Below are 15,768 nucleotides of genomic sequence, written 5' to 3'. Positions count from 1 at the left end.
AAAGAAGTATTTACTTACTTTTATTGTAAAGTCTTATTAAATAACTATATTGATATGACTATATAGTTTAGGAAAACAACAATCTTCCTAGGAGGGCTGGACCTTATCCTGGCACCAGTGGGACTCTGTCAGCCTTTGCTGGCCCCATGAATACACATCATGAATATAAAAGCAGAGGCTATCTGATCAAACAATGGCCCTAGGACAGTGGTTCTCAAGTCTAGCTGCACTTTACGATCATCTGATGAGATTTTTTAAAAAGATACCATGCTCAGGTCCCATTGCAGGCTAATTAAATCACAGTCTTTGAGGATGGGGCCTGGTTACTGGTGTTTTCTTAAGTGTTCCAGATAATCTTAGTGTATAACAGGGTTGAGAACCACTACCATGGGACCAAAGATACCAACTATCTTGGTGACTTATTTGCTCCTTTCCTACACTAGTTTCTACTTGCCTACCAGAACAACCTTTGCTGCCCTCTTGGACCTTGACTAAACTCTCATACCTGGACCTAGAATGTACTCACCTTTTCTCCCTTCCTTCACTGACTTCCAAGACTTTAGACTCTAGTTCCTGGCCTGGAGCAATATGTCTTACAAAAACAATTTGGAGAAATGACACAAGATTGCCAGCTAGGGACAAATAGGGACATTAAAACAAGAAGAAACTTGCAATTAACACCTGTTCTCCCACCATTTCATAAAGACCAATCTTACGTCAAATATGTAAAAAAGACATGGACACAGATTAAAAGACAGTTCTTTGTATTGAATATATATATATTCAGCTTTATGAAAAACATTATTTTTTTTCTCATTTTGCTGCCTACCACTAAAAGCTATGTCATATACTAAGATCAGAACAGAATGTACATTAGGAGTTGCTAACTTAAGCAGTTAATTACCTCAACCTGCAGGAACAGCCGCACTCCTCTTAACTGATGGATACCTACAGCTATTTCCCATGGATAGCCCTGTCTCACTGCTGCCCTAACCCAAATGACAGGTAGTGTGGTGTACGGCAGTGGTTCTCAAACTTTTTGGTTTCAGTGCTCCTTTATACTCTTAGCTTTCGCTTATATAGATTATATCTGTTGATATTTACCATACTAGGATTAAAGGTGAGAAAAATTTCAAGCATTCATTAACTCATTTAATAGGAATGCACCCATTACATGTTAACATATTTTTAAAAATAAATTTATTTATTATTTATTTTTGGCTGCATTGGGTCTTTGTTGCTGTGCGCGGGCTTTCTCTAGTTGCCGCGAGCAGGGGCTACTGTTCGTTGTGGTGCATGGGCTTCTCATTGCGGTGGCTTCTCTTGTTGTGGAGCATGGGCTCTAGGTGCATGGGCTTCCGTAGTTGTGGCACATGGGTTCAGTAGTTGTGGCTTGCAGGCTCTAGAGCGCAGGCTCAGTAGTTGTGGTGCACAGGCTTAGTTGCTCCGCGGCATTTGAGATCTTCCCGGACCAGGGCTTGAACCCGTGTCCCCTGCATTGGCAGGTGGGTTCTTAACCACTGAGCCACCAGGGAAGCGCTTAACATACTTTTAAATGAAAAATTTATTGTGAAGAGCGGAATTGTTTTATATTTTTGCAAAGCTCTTTAATTTCTGGCTTAATACTATTCACCTGGATTGAATGTAGAAGTATTTTTCAGTTGGAATAAATTTATGAAGGATCACTCCTTTCAACAACTAGTTGGCTACCCCAAGGATTTTTAATTGTTTCATCATCCTGGGTGATCTGCTCAAAATACATTTCGGCTTATCTATATTCTTCAAATCGTAGTGCTTAGAATAAAATATAATCTCCTCAAGCTTGTGGTCAGATCCATGTTGAAGAGAGTTGCAAATTACATTGTTATCATTATTAACTAAACTTTACTCTTGTATTGGGTTGGCCAAAAGGTTTGTTAGGTTTTTTCCATAAGATGGCTCTAGTAGCACTTAGTTGTCTTTAACTTCATTCGAAACAATTTTGTTAGATTGTATGTGACAGCTGTCATATCAGCGTACATTAAAAAAAAAAAACTTATCAAAATTGGTGAATTTTTGTGTAGCCATTTTAACATTGAAGATGGAAGAAAAAAGCAACATTTTTGGCATATTATGGTTTATTATTTCAAGAAAGGTAAAAACACAACTGAAACGCAAAAAAAGATTTGTGCAGTGTATGGAGAAGGTGCTGGGACTGATCGAACGTGTCAAAAGTGGTTTGAGAAGTTTCGTGCTATAGATTTCTCACTGGATGATGCTCCACAGTTGGGTGGACCAGTTGAAGTTGACAGCAATCAAATCGAAACAATAATTGAGAACAATCAACATCATACCACGCGGGAGATAGAAGATACACTCAAAATATCCAAATCAAGCCTTGAAAATCATTTGCACCAGCTTGGTTATGTGAATTGCTTTGATGTTTGGGTTCCACATAAGTTAAGCGAAAAAAACCTTCTTGACCAGAACTTCCCTGGTGGCGCAGTGGTTAAGAATCCGCCTGCCAATGCAGGGGACACAGGTTCGAGTCCTTGGTCCGGTAAGATCCCACATGCTGTGCAGCAACTAAGCCTGTGTACCACAACTACTGAGCCTGCGCTCTACAGCCTGCAAGCCACAACTACTGAAGCCTGTACGCCAAGAGCCCGTGCTCCACAACAAGAGAAGCCACTGCAATAAGCAGCCCGTGCACCGCAACGAAGAGTAGCCTCTGCTCACCGCAATTAGAGAAAGGCCACGCGCAGCAATGAAGACCCAACGCAGCCAAAAATAAATAATTAACAAAAACAAAAAAAAAACCCTTCAAAAAAACAAAATAAACCCTTCTTGACTATATTTCCCCATGAGATTCTCAACTGAAATGTAATGAAAACATTCTGTTTTTAAAACAAACTGTGATGGGCAATGAAAAGTGGATACTGTACAACAATGTGGAATGGAAGAGATCATGGGACAAGCGAAATGAAACCACCACCAACCATACCAAAGGCCGGTCTTTTCATCCAAAGAAGGTGATGTTGTGTATATGGTGGGATTGGAAGGGAGTCCTCTATTATGAGCTCCTTCCAGAAAACCAAACAATTAATTCTAGCAAGTACTGCTTCCAATTAGACCAACTGAAAGCAGCAATCGATGAAAAGCGTCCGGAATTAGCCAACAGAAAACTCATCGTCTTTCATCAGGATAACACAAGACAGCATGTTTCTTTGATGACCAGGCAAAAACTGTTACAGCTTGGCTGGGAAGTTCTGATTCATCCACCCAATTCACCAGACATTGCACCTCTGGATTTCCATTTATTTCGGTCTTACAAAATTCTCTTAATGGAAAAAATTTCAATTCCCTGGAAGACGGTAAAAGGCACCTGGAACAGTTCTTTGCTCAAAAAGATAAAAAGTTTTGGTAAGATGGAATTATGAAGTTGCCTATAAAATGGCAGAAGGTACTGGAACAAAAGGGTGAATATGATGTTCAATAAAGTTCTTGGTGAAAATGAAAAATGTGTCTCTTATTTTTACTTAAAAAACTGAAGGCACTTTTTGGCCCACCCAATAATATTTCCTAAAGCCAAGTCAGTATAATCATGCTGCTCCACAGGAGAATACTCTTCAAAACAGATCTCAAATTCATCTAATTTCTCCACTCCCAAATGATCACTATCCCTAACATCTTACAACTTTTAAAACTTAAATTCTACTACTTTATTAAAGTTTTCCCATTTGCACTTAGAAAATCTGAATTTCTCACCATGGCCTACCAGGTACTGTTTGAATGGAACCCGCCTCTAACCTTTTCCTATGCTGCTTTCTTCCTTTGCTCAGAAAGCTGCATACCACCCTCAGCATCTCTCCTTTTTTTTAAATGACTAAGCTTTTTCTTGTCACACATATTGCCACTTCTGGCTGGAGGTCTCTCCTCACTACTCTTGGTCTGGTAAATGCCTACTTAGCCTTCAGGTCTTAGTTTAATTATTACTTTCTTGGAGAAGCCTTTCCCTGAAAACCTACCACCCTTCCTGCCAACCTCCAGCTTTACTGTACCCCTGTTTTTAGTTCCTCCATCACAGTCTTCTCCTTTATAGCACTCATCATAATTTGTAATTATGTATTTATTTGTGATAATTGGTATTTCTCTGTTCCACTAGACAGGAACTGTGTCTATTCTGTTCAAAATCATATCCTCAGGGCCTCTGAAACCATAAAACTCCCAGAAGAGAACATAGTCAGAAAACTCTTTGACATAAAACTCAGCAATATTTTTTTGTATCTGTCTCCTAAGGCTAAGGAAACAAAAGCAAAAATAAACAAATGGGACCTAATTAAACATAAAAGCTTTTGCACAGCAAAGGAAGCCATCCACAAAACGAAAAGACAACCTACTGAATGGGAGAAAATATTTGCAAATGATATGACCAATAAGGGGTTAATACCCAAAATATATAAACAGCTGATACAACTCAATATAAAAACAAACAAACAGGGCTTCCCTGGTGGCGCAGTGGTTAAGAGTCTGCCTGCCAATGCAGGGGACACGGGTCCGAGCCCTGGTCTGGGAAGATCCCACATGCGGCGGAGCGACTAGGCCCGTGAGCCACAATTGCTGAGCCTGCGCGTCTGGAGCCTGTGCTCCGCAACAAGAGAGGCCGCGATAGTGAGAGCCCCGCGCACTGCGATGAGGAGTGGCCCCCACTTGCCGCAACTGGAGAGGGCCCTCGCACAGAGGCGAAGACCCAACACAACCATAAATGGATAAATAAATAAATAAATAGATAAATGAATAAAGCCCTAAAAAAAAAAATCAAATAAATTAATTAAAACAAACAAGCAAACAAACAACCCAATTAAAAAATGGTCAGAAGACCTGAATAGACATTTTCCCAAGGATATATACATGGCCAACAGGAACATGAAAAACTGCTCAATATTGCTAATCATCAGAGAAATGCAAATCAAAACCACAATGAGATATCACCTCACACCTTTCAGAATGGCTATCATCAAAAAGTCTACAAATAACAAATGTTGGCGAGAATGTGGAGAAAAGGGATTCCTCCAATACTGTTGGTGGGAATGTAAATTGGTACAGCCACTATGGAAAACAGTACAGAGGTTCCCTAAAAAACTGAAACTAGAACTACCATATGATCCAGCAACTCCACTCCTGGGTATATATCTGAAGAAAATTACAACACTAGTTTGAAAAGATACATGCCCCCCAATGTTCATAGCAGCATTATTTACAGTAGCCAAGATATAGAAGGAACCTAAATGTCTATCAACAGATAAATGGATAAAGAAGATGTGGTTTATACATGCCATGGAATACTACTCAGCCATAAAAAGAATGAAATTCTGCAATTTGCAACAATGTGGATGTACCCAGAGGGTATCATGCTTAGTGAAGTAAGTCAGACAGAGAAAGACAAATATTATATGAGATCACTTATATAGAGGACAAACTAGTGGTTACCAGTGGGGAGACAGCAGGGGGAGGGGCAAGAGTAGGGTATGGGATTGAGAGACACAAACTATGTATAAAATAAATAAGCAACAAGAAGGTATTGTACAGTACAGGGAAATTTAGCCATTATTTTGTAATAACTCTACATGGAGTGTAATCTACAAAAATATTTACTCTTTATGTTGTACATCTGAAACTAATATAATATTGTAAATCAACTATAGTTCAATTAAAAAAATTTTTAAAAATCATATCCTCAGGGCCTAACACAAATCTGGCATACTTACATTCAGTAAATAATTTTTGAAAGAATGAGTAAATTAAGGCCAAAGCCAATACTTTATAAAATGATACCTTATAGATATGTATACTTTAATCATCCTCACAGACTACATCTATTCTAAAAACCTTTTGTGACAGGAGATAAAGCCTTTGTAGGAGGTGCCTGTAAACAGTACAGGACAACTTTTTGCTGAAAATATGGACATGATGTAAACAAACAACAACAACAACAAAAAAGGTTTCTTGGAGTCTCTGGCATATAATGCAAAAAAAGGAAACTATCTGAAAAGATGAAAAAAAAGTACCTGGTTAATTCAGGAATGTTTATTCCCATTGACATCTTTCTACAGATAACTCATACCTTCACCAGCAATCTAAAAGTGTCCATTGGACTTTCTTAAGGCGTGGAGTAGGGAAAATAACAATCTATTTGAGAATTTATCGTACTTCCCAGATCTTCCCCTTCTCTCAAAATAATTTTCTCTGAGGTAGCACCCATTATTGTTTTTAAAAATGGTTCAATTAATATGTGATTAACAGATAAGTGAAAGCAGCTGTCTGAGTAGTTCTCATACCTTTTAGAAGCGTCTTCTTGTTTCAAGGCACTTGTCTGCTTAGTACCTACAATTAAAAGAAACAAAAAACAGTAGGTCAAGTCTACACAAACACACCAGCTTACAGGACAGATTCTTGCCCAAATAAACTGTAGACCATCTTTTCTTCTTTTCCACACATTTCACTTCCAATCCTGTGTGAAAATCAAATGAAATGAGAAGGGAATCCAATTTGGTTTTGAAAACTAATTATTTTTCTTGGTTAAAATGTATCTCTCTCAGGATTGAATTTTTTCTTGTATCACAGTTGCATAGCTAAGCACTCCTGAAAGTCCGAGATCTGGGTACTTCTAGGGGCAACCGCTCTCCGTCCCCCTAAATGTTCGCTCCCGGGTAAAGAGGGGTCTGACACCTCAGAGAACCAGGGCACCAAAGCAGCAGCACATCTGGAAGAAGGACCAGTGCCTGAGTCGAGGTCAGCTGCACTCGGCCTGCCGACGCTGCCCTGGTCACTTGCCCACTCTGGCGACCCCAGCTGCAGGCTCCCAGGACCTCTACTGCTCATTCCCTCAGAGCCTGGAGCACAGCCCATTCTGGGGGAAATCTCGGAACACTAGTGTAAAGAGGTGGGGGTCTGGCCGAAGGTCTTTCCCAGAAGGCCAGAGTTCGGCGGTGGGAATCTCGGCCTTCTCTGCCCCGAAGACCTCCTCCCCTGGGGCAACCTTTCGGGAGCGCCCCGCACGCCTCAGTCTGGAATTATGTCGGGGACCAGTTCTCAGTTCCAAACGTGGGAACAGGCCCTTCTTCCTACCTGCGACGTTTCGGGAGGCGCGAGGACCCCGGGCCTTGCGGCCGGCAGAGCACGTCTCTACCCAGTCCGCCATGGGGAGCGTAGTCGGCGTCGGAACCGGCCCAGGCGGCTTTCCCCCAAGACTCCGCCTCCCGTCGCGTAGCGCGGGGCGGGGCCGGCTGGGGCGGGGCGGGGCCGGGAAAGCGGCCTGCTCTGCCGGAGGAGGAGGAGGAGGAGAGCGGCGAGAGGGGCGAGAGGGGCGAGAGGCTTGGCGAGTAAGTGGGAGCATCGAGGGTCCCCGGCGGCCGGGGCTTGCGGTGGACGGTGAGTCTCAGAGAACCCGGCGCCGCGGGCCGACCGCCCCCGCGAGGTCTGGGGCCCGAAGGCCGACGCAGTCGGGAACCGGGAGAAATGGCTTCCCTTGGATGCCGCCTGCACGCGCGCTGGGGTTTTAACCGCCCTGGAGTGCGCTGCTGTGAGGATACGGCCGACCCCCGCCCCTCCTGCGGGGCGTGGAACGGGCCTTCCCTCCGGGGGAAACGATGGCCTGTGGGAACGCAACGGTGTTGTCCTGAGGGCGGCCTGTTGCCTTGCCTCCGTGCGATACAGTGATTTCACTAGCTCGATTGATTATATTGGGGGGACTACATCTCGTACAAATGCCCCGGTCACACTTGCGGTGGAGGACATCTCAACTTTAACCCCCTCCGGGTGAGCTGTGTTTTACTCCATTTTCCGTCAAGTGGGACGTTAAAAAATAAAAAATTCCCTGATGATTAGAACTGATTTCAGGCCCACCTTTTGGAGAAAAAAAGACTGCCTTTTTAAGCCCTTGTAGTCCAAATTTGCGCTGCCTCTTGGGAGTGCACTAGAGGATTTTTTTTTTTTCCTTGAGTTTATCTTTCAAAATTATGCTCCAAGGAAACTTAAAAGATGAAACAGAAGGCTTTTTTAAAAAAATTTTCTTAGGCTAACATACTAACTTTCAGTAAAACCATTTCAGCTTTAAAACTTTCCATTTTCTTTATTGTATTTATTAATAATCAGAATGAAACAACTTATTAATATTTCAATATAGTATTACTGATAGTTAACAGTTTGTCTTATGTTAGTACATTTCAGCATCAAAACTAGGAAAAAATAGGAAGGAATGGCTGTGGAGGAACTTCATTCCATAATAAAGAGATGTGTAAGTAATTTTTTCTTTTTTTTCTTTTTATGAAGTTAAATAATCTTTCAAAATATGGGCAGAGCACAGATTACTTTTAATTACATCTGCGGTCACTCAAATTGTTAATCTTCTTTAATCCTTGCTTTTTTTTGACCTATGAATAAATAGCATGAAGGCAGGAAGACAGATTGGAGTATGTCACTTGGAGAAATAATCTTTATAATTTTAGTACTGATCCTTCTCATAGATTTCTTTGGTACAGTGGATTTCAAGATGATTTATTAAAGTATTTTTAGGCTAATCCTAATTTTCATATATATGCTTATGTGCACCTTATCTAGAATTTAAACATTTCTTTTTTTAGAGGGAGATAAAATAAGTCAAGTAGTTATTGAATTTCCATTTGCCTAAAATTACTGGTTTTTTTGTTTATTTTGTTTTTGCCAGCAAATCCTAGAAGAGCAAGACTTTAAAGAGGAAGATTTTGGCCTGTTTCAGTTAGCAGGCCAAAGATGCATAGATGAAGGGCACATAGATCAGCTATTAGAAATTATTCAAAATGAAAAGAATAAGGTAAGTATAATCTTTGTATGTACTTTTCAGTCTTTACTAGGAAGAGAATAGCCACATGATGCTATTATTCATCCATTTATTTTTTTCAGCAAACATTTAAGAATCAAATTTCCACAGTAGAAAACTGTGGAAAATAAAAAGGAATTAGGACTAATTATATACTTTAAGGTGCTTACAGTCTGGTGGAAGAGATAAACATGTAAAGAACTAGCAATAAGGAGGCAGAATAAACAGATACTTTACATCTGTTAACTCGTTTAGCTTCTCCAGAATAAGTGTTATAGTTGAAATATAAGTAAAATGCTTTAGAGGAGTGGGGATTACTTCTGGTTTAGAGATCAAAGTGGTATTTGAATTAGCAATTTACATTGAGAAATATAAGTATCAGGCAGGCTACATATTCATTTTTGGTCATCAGCGCATTCTTTTCCTTCAGCCAGGTGTATATGGGAAACCAAATATTAAGTAAGATCATATTTTGGGAGAGCTGGATGACCTTACTGGCCAATATCATCCAGCTACGATTGTCTGAGAAATCATTCTGCACAATGAGAAAGGATGTTTTTGGGATCAGGAACAGCTGGGACACAGTGTTGACAACACTGCCTAATTTTGTGTCTTTGAACCCCTCCCCCATCCCCACCCCTCCTCTTATATAAGGGAAGATCATCTTCTTTCCAGGAACATAATCGGTCTTCATTTATAGTCCTGTTTATTTATACAGAAGTTTTCTTTGTAGGGACTTCCCTGGTGGTCCAGTGGTTAAGACTCTGTGCTTCCACTGCAGGGGGCGCAGGTTTGATCCCTGCTCAGGGAACTCAGATCCCGCATGGTATGCGGCATGGCCAAAAAAAAAAAAAAAAAATTTTCTTTCTTTGTTGATATCACAATCTAGTCATGCTGGCCTAGGATTATATCCAGGGCACCTGGATTGTATTTAGGAGATTGCTAAAACTTTTTAATCATACATTGTTATAGAATCTCTTACTAGTTCAAAGGTCTTATCCCTTTTTATTTATAATTTTTTAAAATAAAAATTAGCACATTTTATTTAGTACATTTGTTTTTGATATGTGTTTATAATACCTTTGTAGCCCCAAATAAAATAAATTTAATGCTTTCTTTAACTCCTTGATTTTTCCCAATTGCATTCTCAAAGGATTATCTTTGAGAGTACCTTACTTTTAGCTAATAATAAAATTAATAAAAGCTAATAATATTTATTGAGATCTACTATGTGCCAGGTGCTGTCTTAGGTGCTTTACATCTTTTAACTCACTTAGTCTCTCCTGAATCCCGTGAGATAGGATTTTCTAGATAAGGAAAGAGTCACTGAATGATAAGTGATTTGCACAAAAGTATCAGCTTTTATGTGGCATCGGGCATTCAGACCTGTGCAGCCTGTTTCCAGAGCTCTTAACGATTCTGCTCTGCCTCTGGTTAGCACAACGTAGCACTTGCAAGGAAGTTTTAGAGTAGAAGAGAGAGGACTGACTGTGAGGGTGAGAGAGAGTGAGGTGACAAAGATGATGGGGTTTCTAGCCTCTGAGAAGACAATACATCCTGAACAGAAACAGGTAACTTAAAGCGGAGAGAAAGTTCCCTGGCAGAGGACAAATAAGTTGGCATTGTTTGGCAACGTTGAGTTTAAGATGCAGCAGGCAATTGAAAAGTAATATTTAGAGCTCAGTAGAGAAATACAAGATTAAGATGTAGGTTTGTGTGTCACTCTTAGAGATTAGGTGATTGTGATAGACTTAAGCATAGTGAGGCTTAGCCTTGATAGCTTGAGGATCACCTTTGTAATGTGGTCTTCTAAATTCAAAGGTTCAGATATTGATAAGACAGAGTTTAAAACTGCACCTTAGTTTACTTGCAGGTGACACAATCAAGATTGATCAAGATTTGCTATTAATCTGCTTTGTGTAAAAAAATTTTTTTTAAAGTCACAGGAATGGTAGTTTGTCCTAAGACACTACAGTGCAGGGGTTTTCAACATCAGCACTGTTGATATTTAGTAATTTGGAAAAATTATATGTGTTATAATAACATATAACATAAATTCCTGATTAGTGAAGACCTAAATATTAAAAGTCAGGCCACACAAAAGATAGAAGAAAACAAGACATAATATCAAATCTTTGGAGAGAGGATAATTTGTCATGCTTAGAAGTAATAGACATCATTCAACCTGTATTTGTGGAACATCTGTTTTGTAACAGGCCCTACTCTAGATGCTGGGAATAGATACAGTAATGAACAAAAATCAGTGCCCATATGGATCTTAAATTCTAGCAAAGACAGATAAATCATTTAGTAGGTTAGAAAGTGATAAATTCTATAGAGAATGATGCAGCATGGTTAGGGGGATGGGTTGTGTTGGGTGAAATTGCACAGAAATTTGAAGGAAGCAGAGACAGTCCCACAGTAAACTATGGGACTCTCTGGGTAAGAGTGTGCCAGGCAGAATTAAAAACTAGTGCAAAAAGAATATTCAGAGAGATCAACGGAACTGTCTGTCCCATTAGATAAAAAACATGATTGTTTTGCTATTTGTTTAAAAAAAATCAGTTTAAGGCTTCATTTTATGCCATGTTTCCAATGTAAATCTTAATAAAAAGAAAGGCGATATATATGTGTGTGTGTGTGTATAAGTATATATATGTATATATATATAAGTATATATATGTATATATATATAAGTATATGTGTATATATATATATTTTTTCTAATTTAAATGAGTGTTTATATCTCTCAAGGGGAAAACCATTTTAGACCTAAAAGCACTAGAAAAGGGACCAAAGAAAAAAAATCACTGTATTTTGCTGTATAAAAAATTAGGACAACCAAAAAACCAAATGACAATTTGTCGTAAATACAGTGACGTGAATATTAACATATAGGGACCTCATGTAGGTTGATAAGACAAACACTAAAACTTCCAGTTGATAAAGATGTAAACAGATAGCATCTCCTCTTTTCCGAACTATGTATCCACATACCCTGACATTTTTCTGTTGCTAGTTCTCTAGGACATGTTGAGTCCTAGCACAATGCTGTTTCAGAGCCTTGAATGTATTTCCCACCTATCTATGCCTGATAAACTTATGTTTCTTGAACAAGCCTTAGCATAGCTATCACCTATTCTGGGAAGACTTTCTTGCCTTCCCCAGGTAGAAGTGACTATTCTCCTGCTATACTTTAGCATTTTTAAAAAAATTAATTAATTTATTTATTTTTGGCTGCGTTGGGTCTTCGTTGCTGCACGCAGGCTTTCTCTAGTTGCAGCAAGCAGGGGCTCCTCTTCGTTGCAGTGCGCGGGCTTCTGTTGACGCAGAGCACGGGCACTAGGCGCGCAGGCTTCAGTAGTTGTGGCATGCAGGCTCAGTACGTGTGGCTCACGGGCTCTAGAGTGCAGGCTCAGTAGTTGTGGCGCACGGGCTTAGTTAGTCCTCGGCATGTGGGATCTTCCCGGACCAGGGCTCGAACCTCTGTCCCCTCCATTGGCAGGCGGATTCTTAACCACTGTGCCACCAGGGAAGTCCCTCCTGCTATACTTTATACTCTACCTTTATTACCTTATAAGACTGGGGTCATAGAGGGGGTATTGTACCTATTTGTCTTCTTCCTAGATGTATTTTCTTTCAAATGAACCTAGAATGTAAACTCTATGAGGATCGATTTTTTTTTTTTTAAAGCAGCACTTCTTTTTTTAATTTTTTTCTTTTTATAACTTATTTATTTTTTTTATTTGGTTGCCCTGGGTCTTAGTTGCGGCCGGCATACTCCTTAGTTTGCGGCATGCTGGCTCCTTAGTTGTGGCATGCGAACTCTATTAGTTGTGGCATGCATGTGGGATCTAGTTCCCTGACCATGGATCAAACACGGACCCCCTGCATTGGGAGTGTGGAGTCTTAACCACTGTGCCACCAGGGAAGTCCTGAGGATAGACTTCTTATCTGATGTGTTTCTTGCTTTATTTCCTGCATCTAGAATAGTCTAGGGACCTGACATATATGCTTGATAAATACTAATGAGTTGAAGTAGAATGCAGGCCAGAGAAATCGAGTATATTGTTATGGTTTTGAAAATCAGTGGTTTTGCTCTGGAGTGGCTTGTATTTTTTCCTTTGAAAAGTTCTTTATGAACTATAACTTAGATTTCTGAGTTTAGAATGGGTAGTAGGGAATTTCTGTTTATTAAAGTTGATTTTGAAAAAGCCTAAATTAAGAAAGAAAACTTTAAAAAATAGGCCGGGGAAAGTGGAAAACGAATACACTTGAAGGGAAGATAGGGTTTGGCTAGAAAACTGACTTTCCTGCCTTAAAAAGAGAATGACACCGACATTTCATTTTGCATTGCAACATTTTCTATTTTGCATTGGATTTCAATAAGCTGAACACTTACAGTAAAACATGTCACCAAGTTCTAATCACGAGAAGCAAATGACTGAAAAATGGAAAATTTCATTTTTATGGAAAATTAATGGAAAATTAATTAATGGAAAATTTCTAGAAATTGTTACTCAGTCATAAAAATGTTCTGGTATCTCCTTTTATCTTTTAAGTCATCCAAAGGCCAGATGTTGAGAAATTGGGGTGAAGCCTTTCCCTTTGCTCCAAACAATTGGCAGCCTATAATACATCTTTTATTTTTTTAAATTTATTTTTCACTGCATTGGGTCTTCATTGCTGCGTGCGGGCTTTCTCTAGTTGCGGCTAGTGGGGGCTACTCTTTGTTGTGGTGCGCAGGCTTCTCATTGTGGTGGCATCCCTTGTTGGGGAGCATGGGCTCTAGGCGCGTGGGTTTCAATATTTGTGGCATGTGGGCTCAGTAGTTGTGGCTCGTGGGCGCTAAAGTGCAGGCTCAGTAGTTGTGGCGCATGGGTTTAGTTGCTCTGTGGCATGTGGGATCTTCCCAGACCAGGACTTGAACCCGTGTCCCCTGCATTGGCAGGCAGATTCTTAACCACTGTGCTACCAGGGAAATCCCTATAATGCATCTTATTAAATAATTGCTTTGGAAAAAAAAGAAAAACAAAATCAGTGGCTTTGATAATGAATGTGAATCACTAATTATAAAGATAGACTTTTACTTGTGTAAGCATTCTGAAATATCTTTGAAAATAGAAGCTGCTTGTTTGTAGAATAGAAAATTAATGAAGTGGTATCCCCTCCTTTTACATAAGTTACATGATTATACTGTATTTAGAGATTCTCCAGTGAACTTTAAAAGGTTCGTGATTGTTGGCTGGATTTCTTTATGAATTGGGAGCAAAATTCTCCATGAAAATTAAGTATTGCTCATATTAAGCAAATTATCTCCCTTGTTGGAAATAGAGGAACTATTTATTTATTTATTTATTTATTTATTTATTTATTTTTAAAATTTATTTTATTTATTTTTTGGCTGTGTTGGGTCTCCGTTGCTGCGCGTGGGCTTCCTCTAGTTGTGGCGAGTGGGGGCTACTCTTCGTTGCGGTGCTCGGGCTTCTCATTGTGGTGGCTTCTCTTGTTGTGGAGCACGGGCTCTAGGTGCGCGGGCTTCAGTAGTTGTAGCACTCGGGCTCAGTAGCTGTGGCTCGCGGGCTCTAGAGCGCAGGCTCAGTAGTTGTGGTGCATGGGCTTAGTTGCTCTGCAGCATGTGGGATCTTCCCGGACCAGGGCATGAACCCGTGTCCCCTGCATTGGCAGGCGGATTCTCAACCACTGCGCCACCAGGGGAGCCCTAGAGGAGCTATTTAAATCCTGGGGAAGACCAAATTACCTGGTTAAAAGTAAAGACCCATTTGCCTTTCCTCAGTGAAAGTATTAAAAACTATTTTAGAATGCTGTTATCTGTTAACAGCCAACCCTAGGAAGTCAATGGTGAGATGTCCATGGATTCACTTGCCTCATCTTTCCTGTTTTAGAGGAAATTGTCAGCTCCTCCAGGTTAAGAAAGCTCACTGTGAGAGTCCTGTAGATGGCAGTATTTGCTTTATTGTACTCTGAAAATGTTTTTACAGGTCATCATTAAGAATATGGGCTGGAATCTTGTTGGTCCTGTTGTTCGATGCCTTTTATGGAATGATAAGGAACATGATAAAAGAAAGTATTATTTTCTGATACTTGATTTATTGGTAAAGGTAAGTTAACACAACTAGATTCTCTTTATCACAATACACAGCAGTATTTTATAATTCCCTTTAATGTTTTTGGTGAGAAAGCTTTTAGTTCATGAAAGTATAGGCGGGAACTCTTTGGATAAAAGGCCCATCCTTATTTATTGGATGGGCCAGTCCATTTCATTTTTCCCAAATTTTCTGGATATAAGAATTATCTGACCTCATCTTAGACCCACTGATTCAGAATCTTCAGAGAGAGACCTAAAAAGCTCTATTTTTTAAAAAGTAGCTTATTGTTCAGATGTGAAATTCATGCTTTAAAGAGGTAGTTTCAGGCCACACTGATGTTTTGGCAACGCTGGGAGTAAAATCAAATCTGAGTGTTCTTTCTTCTATGGTATGTTCCCTAAAAGAATATGAAAAACCTAGAATGGCAGTGATAACAGAGGAAATAAGAGTAGGAAATAGATTAGTTGTGACTGACAGCCTTAGATAGAGACTCTGAGTAAAAGGTTAATAGAGTTATAAGCCAAAAATGATGGTTACAAGAGAGAAATTCTAAGAAAAAGGACATTATAAGAAGCCACTTAGAGATCACTGTACATAGACACAAATATGTACTTGAAAAGAGGGAACTCCCTAGATATTAGATATTAGTTATTAACTATGAGAGCTTTTAGAGAAACAAGGCAAGTGAGGCGATAAGATATGACCAGTCAGAAAGCAACGCTAAGTTTTGTCTGTTCAGGAAAAACAGAAGAGACTCTGCACTCATCTAACTACCCTGGTGGTATGAGACAGAAAGATTCCACCTGCTGGAAGCCCTGGGAG

At 39.8% G+C, this 15,768-nt stretch overlaps 2 protein-coding genes across 11 annotated transcripts in view; one reads left to right on the top strand and one right to left on the bottom strand.

Annotated features, from left to right (window-relative positions):
* Positions 1–7,207, bottom strand: part of RPAP2 (RNA polymerase II associated protein 2) — an 85,383-nt gene extending 78,176 nt beyond the window's left edge. For all 6 annotated transcript variants that reach the window (XR_005022592.1, XM_036874342.1, XM_036874363.1 and 3 more), the window contains exons 1-2: positions 7,108–7,207; positions 6,318–6,363 (exon numbers count right to left, since the gene is read on the bottom strand). Coding sequence is in view for 5 of the 6 variants with exons in the window: in XM_036874342.1 (XP_036730237.1) it covers positions 6,318–6,363; positions 7,108–7,180 (119 nt within the window). In the remaining variant the exon portion in view is untranslated. The remainder of the gene's footprint in view (positions 1–6,317; positions 6,364–7,107) is intronic.
* A 66-nt stretch (positions 7,208–7,273) lies between these two features.
* Positions 7,274–15,768, top strand: part of GLMN (glomulin, FKBP associated protein) — a 47,203-nt gene continuing 38,708 nt past the window's right edge. For 2 of the 5 annotated variants that reach the window (XM_036871187.1, XM_036871154.1), the window contains exons 1-4: positions 7,286–7,410; positions 8,199–8,275; positions 8,705–8,830; positions 14,839–14,958. In XM_036871187.1, coding sequence (XP_036727082.1) covers positions 8,237–8,275; positions 8,705–8,830; positions 14,839–14,958 — 285 coding nt within the window. In that variant the 5' untranslated portion in view covers positions 7,286–7,410; positions 8,199–8,236. Of the gene's footprint in view, positions 7,411–7,463; positions 7,798–8,198; positions 8,276–8,704; positions 8,831–14,838; positions 14,959–15,768 lie in introns of those variants that run through there. The other 3 variants (XM_036871160.1, XM_036871177.1, XM_036871169.1) reach the window with 3 other exon arrangements.

The sequence above is a fragment of the Balaenoptera musculus genome, chromosome 1 (assembly GCF_009873245.2).
Source record: "Balaenoptera musculus isolate JJ_BM4_2016_0621 chromosome 1, mBalMus1.pri.v3, whole genome shotgun sequence".
Taxonomy (NCBI): Eukaryota; Metazoa; Chordata; class Mammalia; order Artiodactyla; family Balaenopteridae; genus Balaenoptera; species Balaenoptera musculus.
This window is presented reverse-complemented; position numbering and strand designations above follow the sequence as displayed.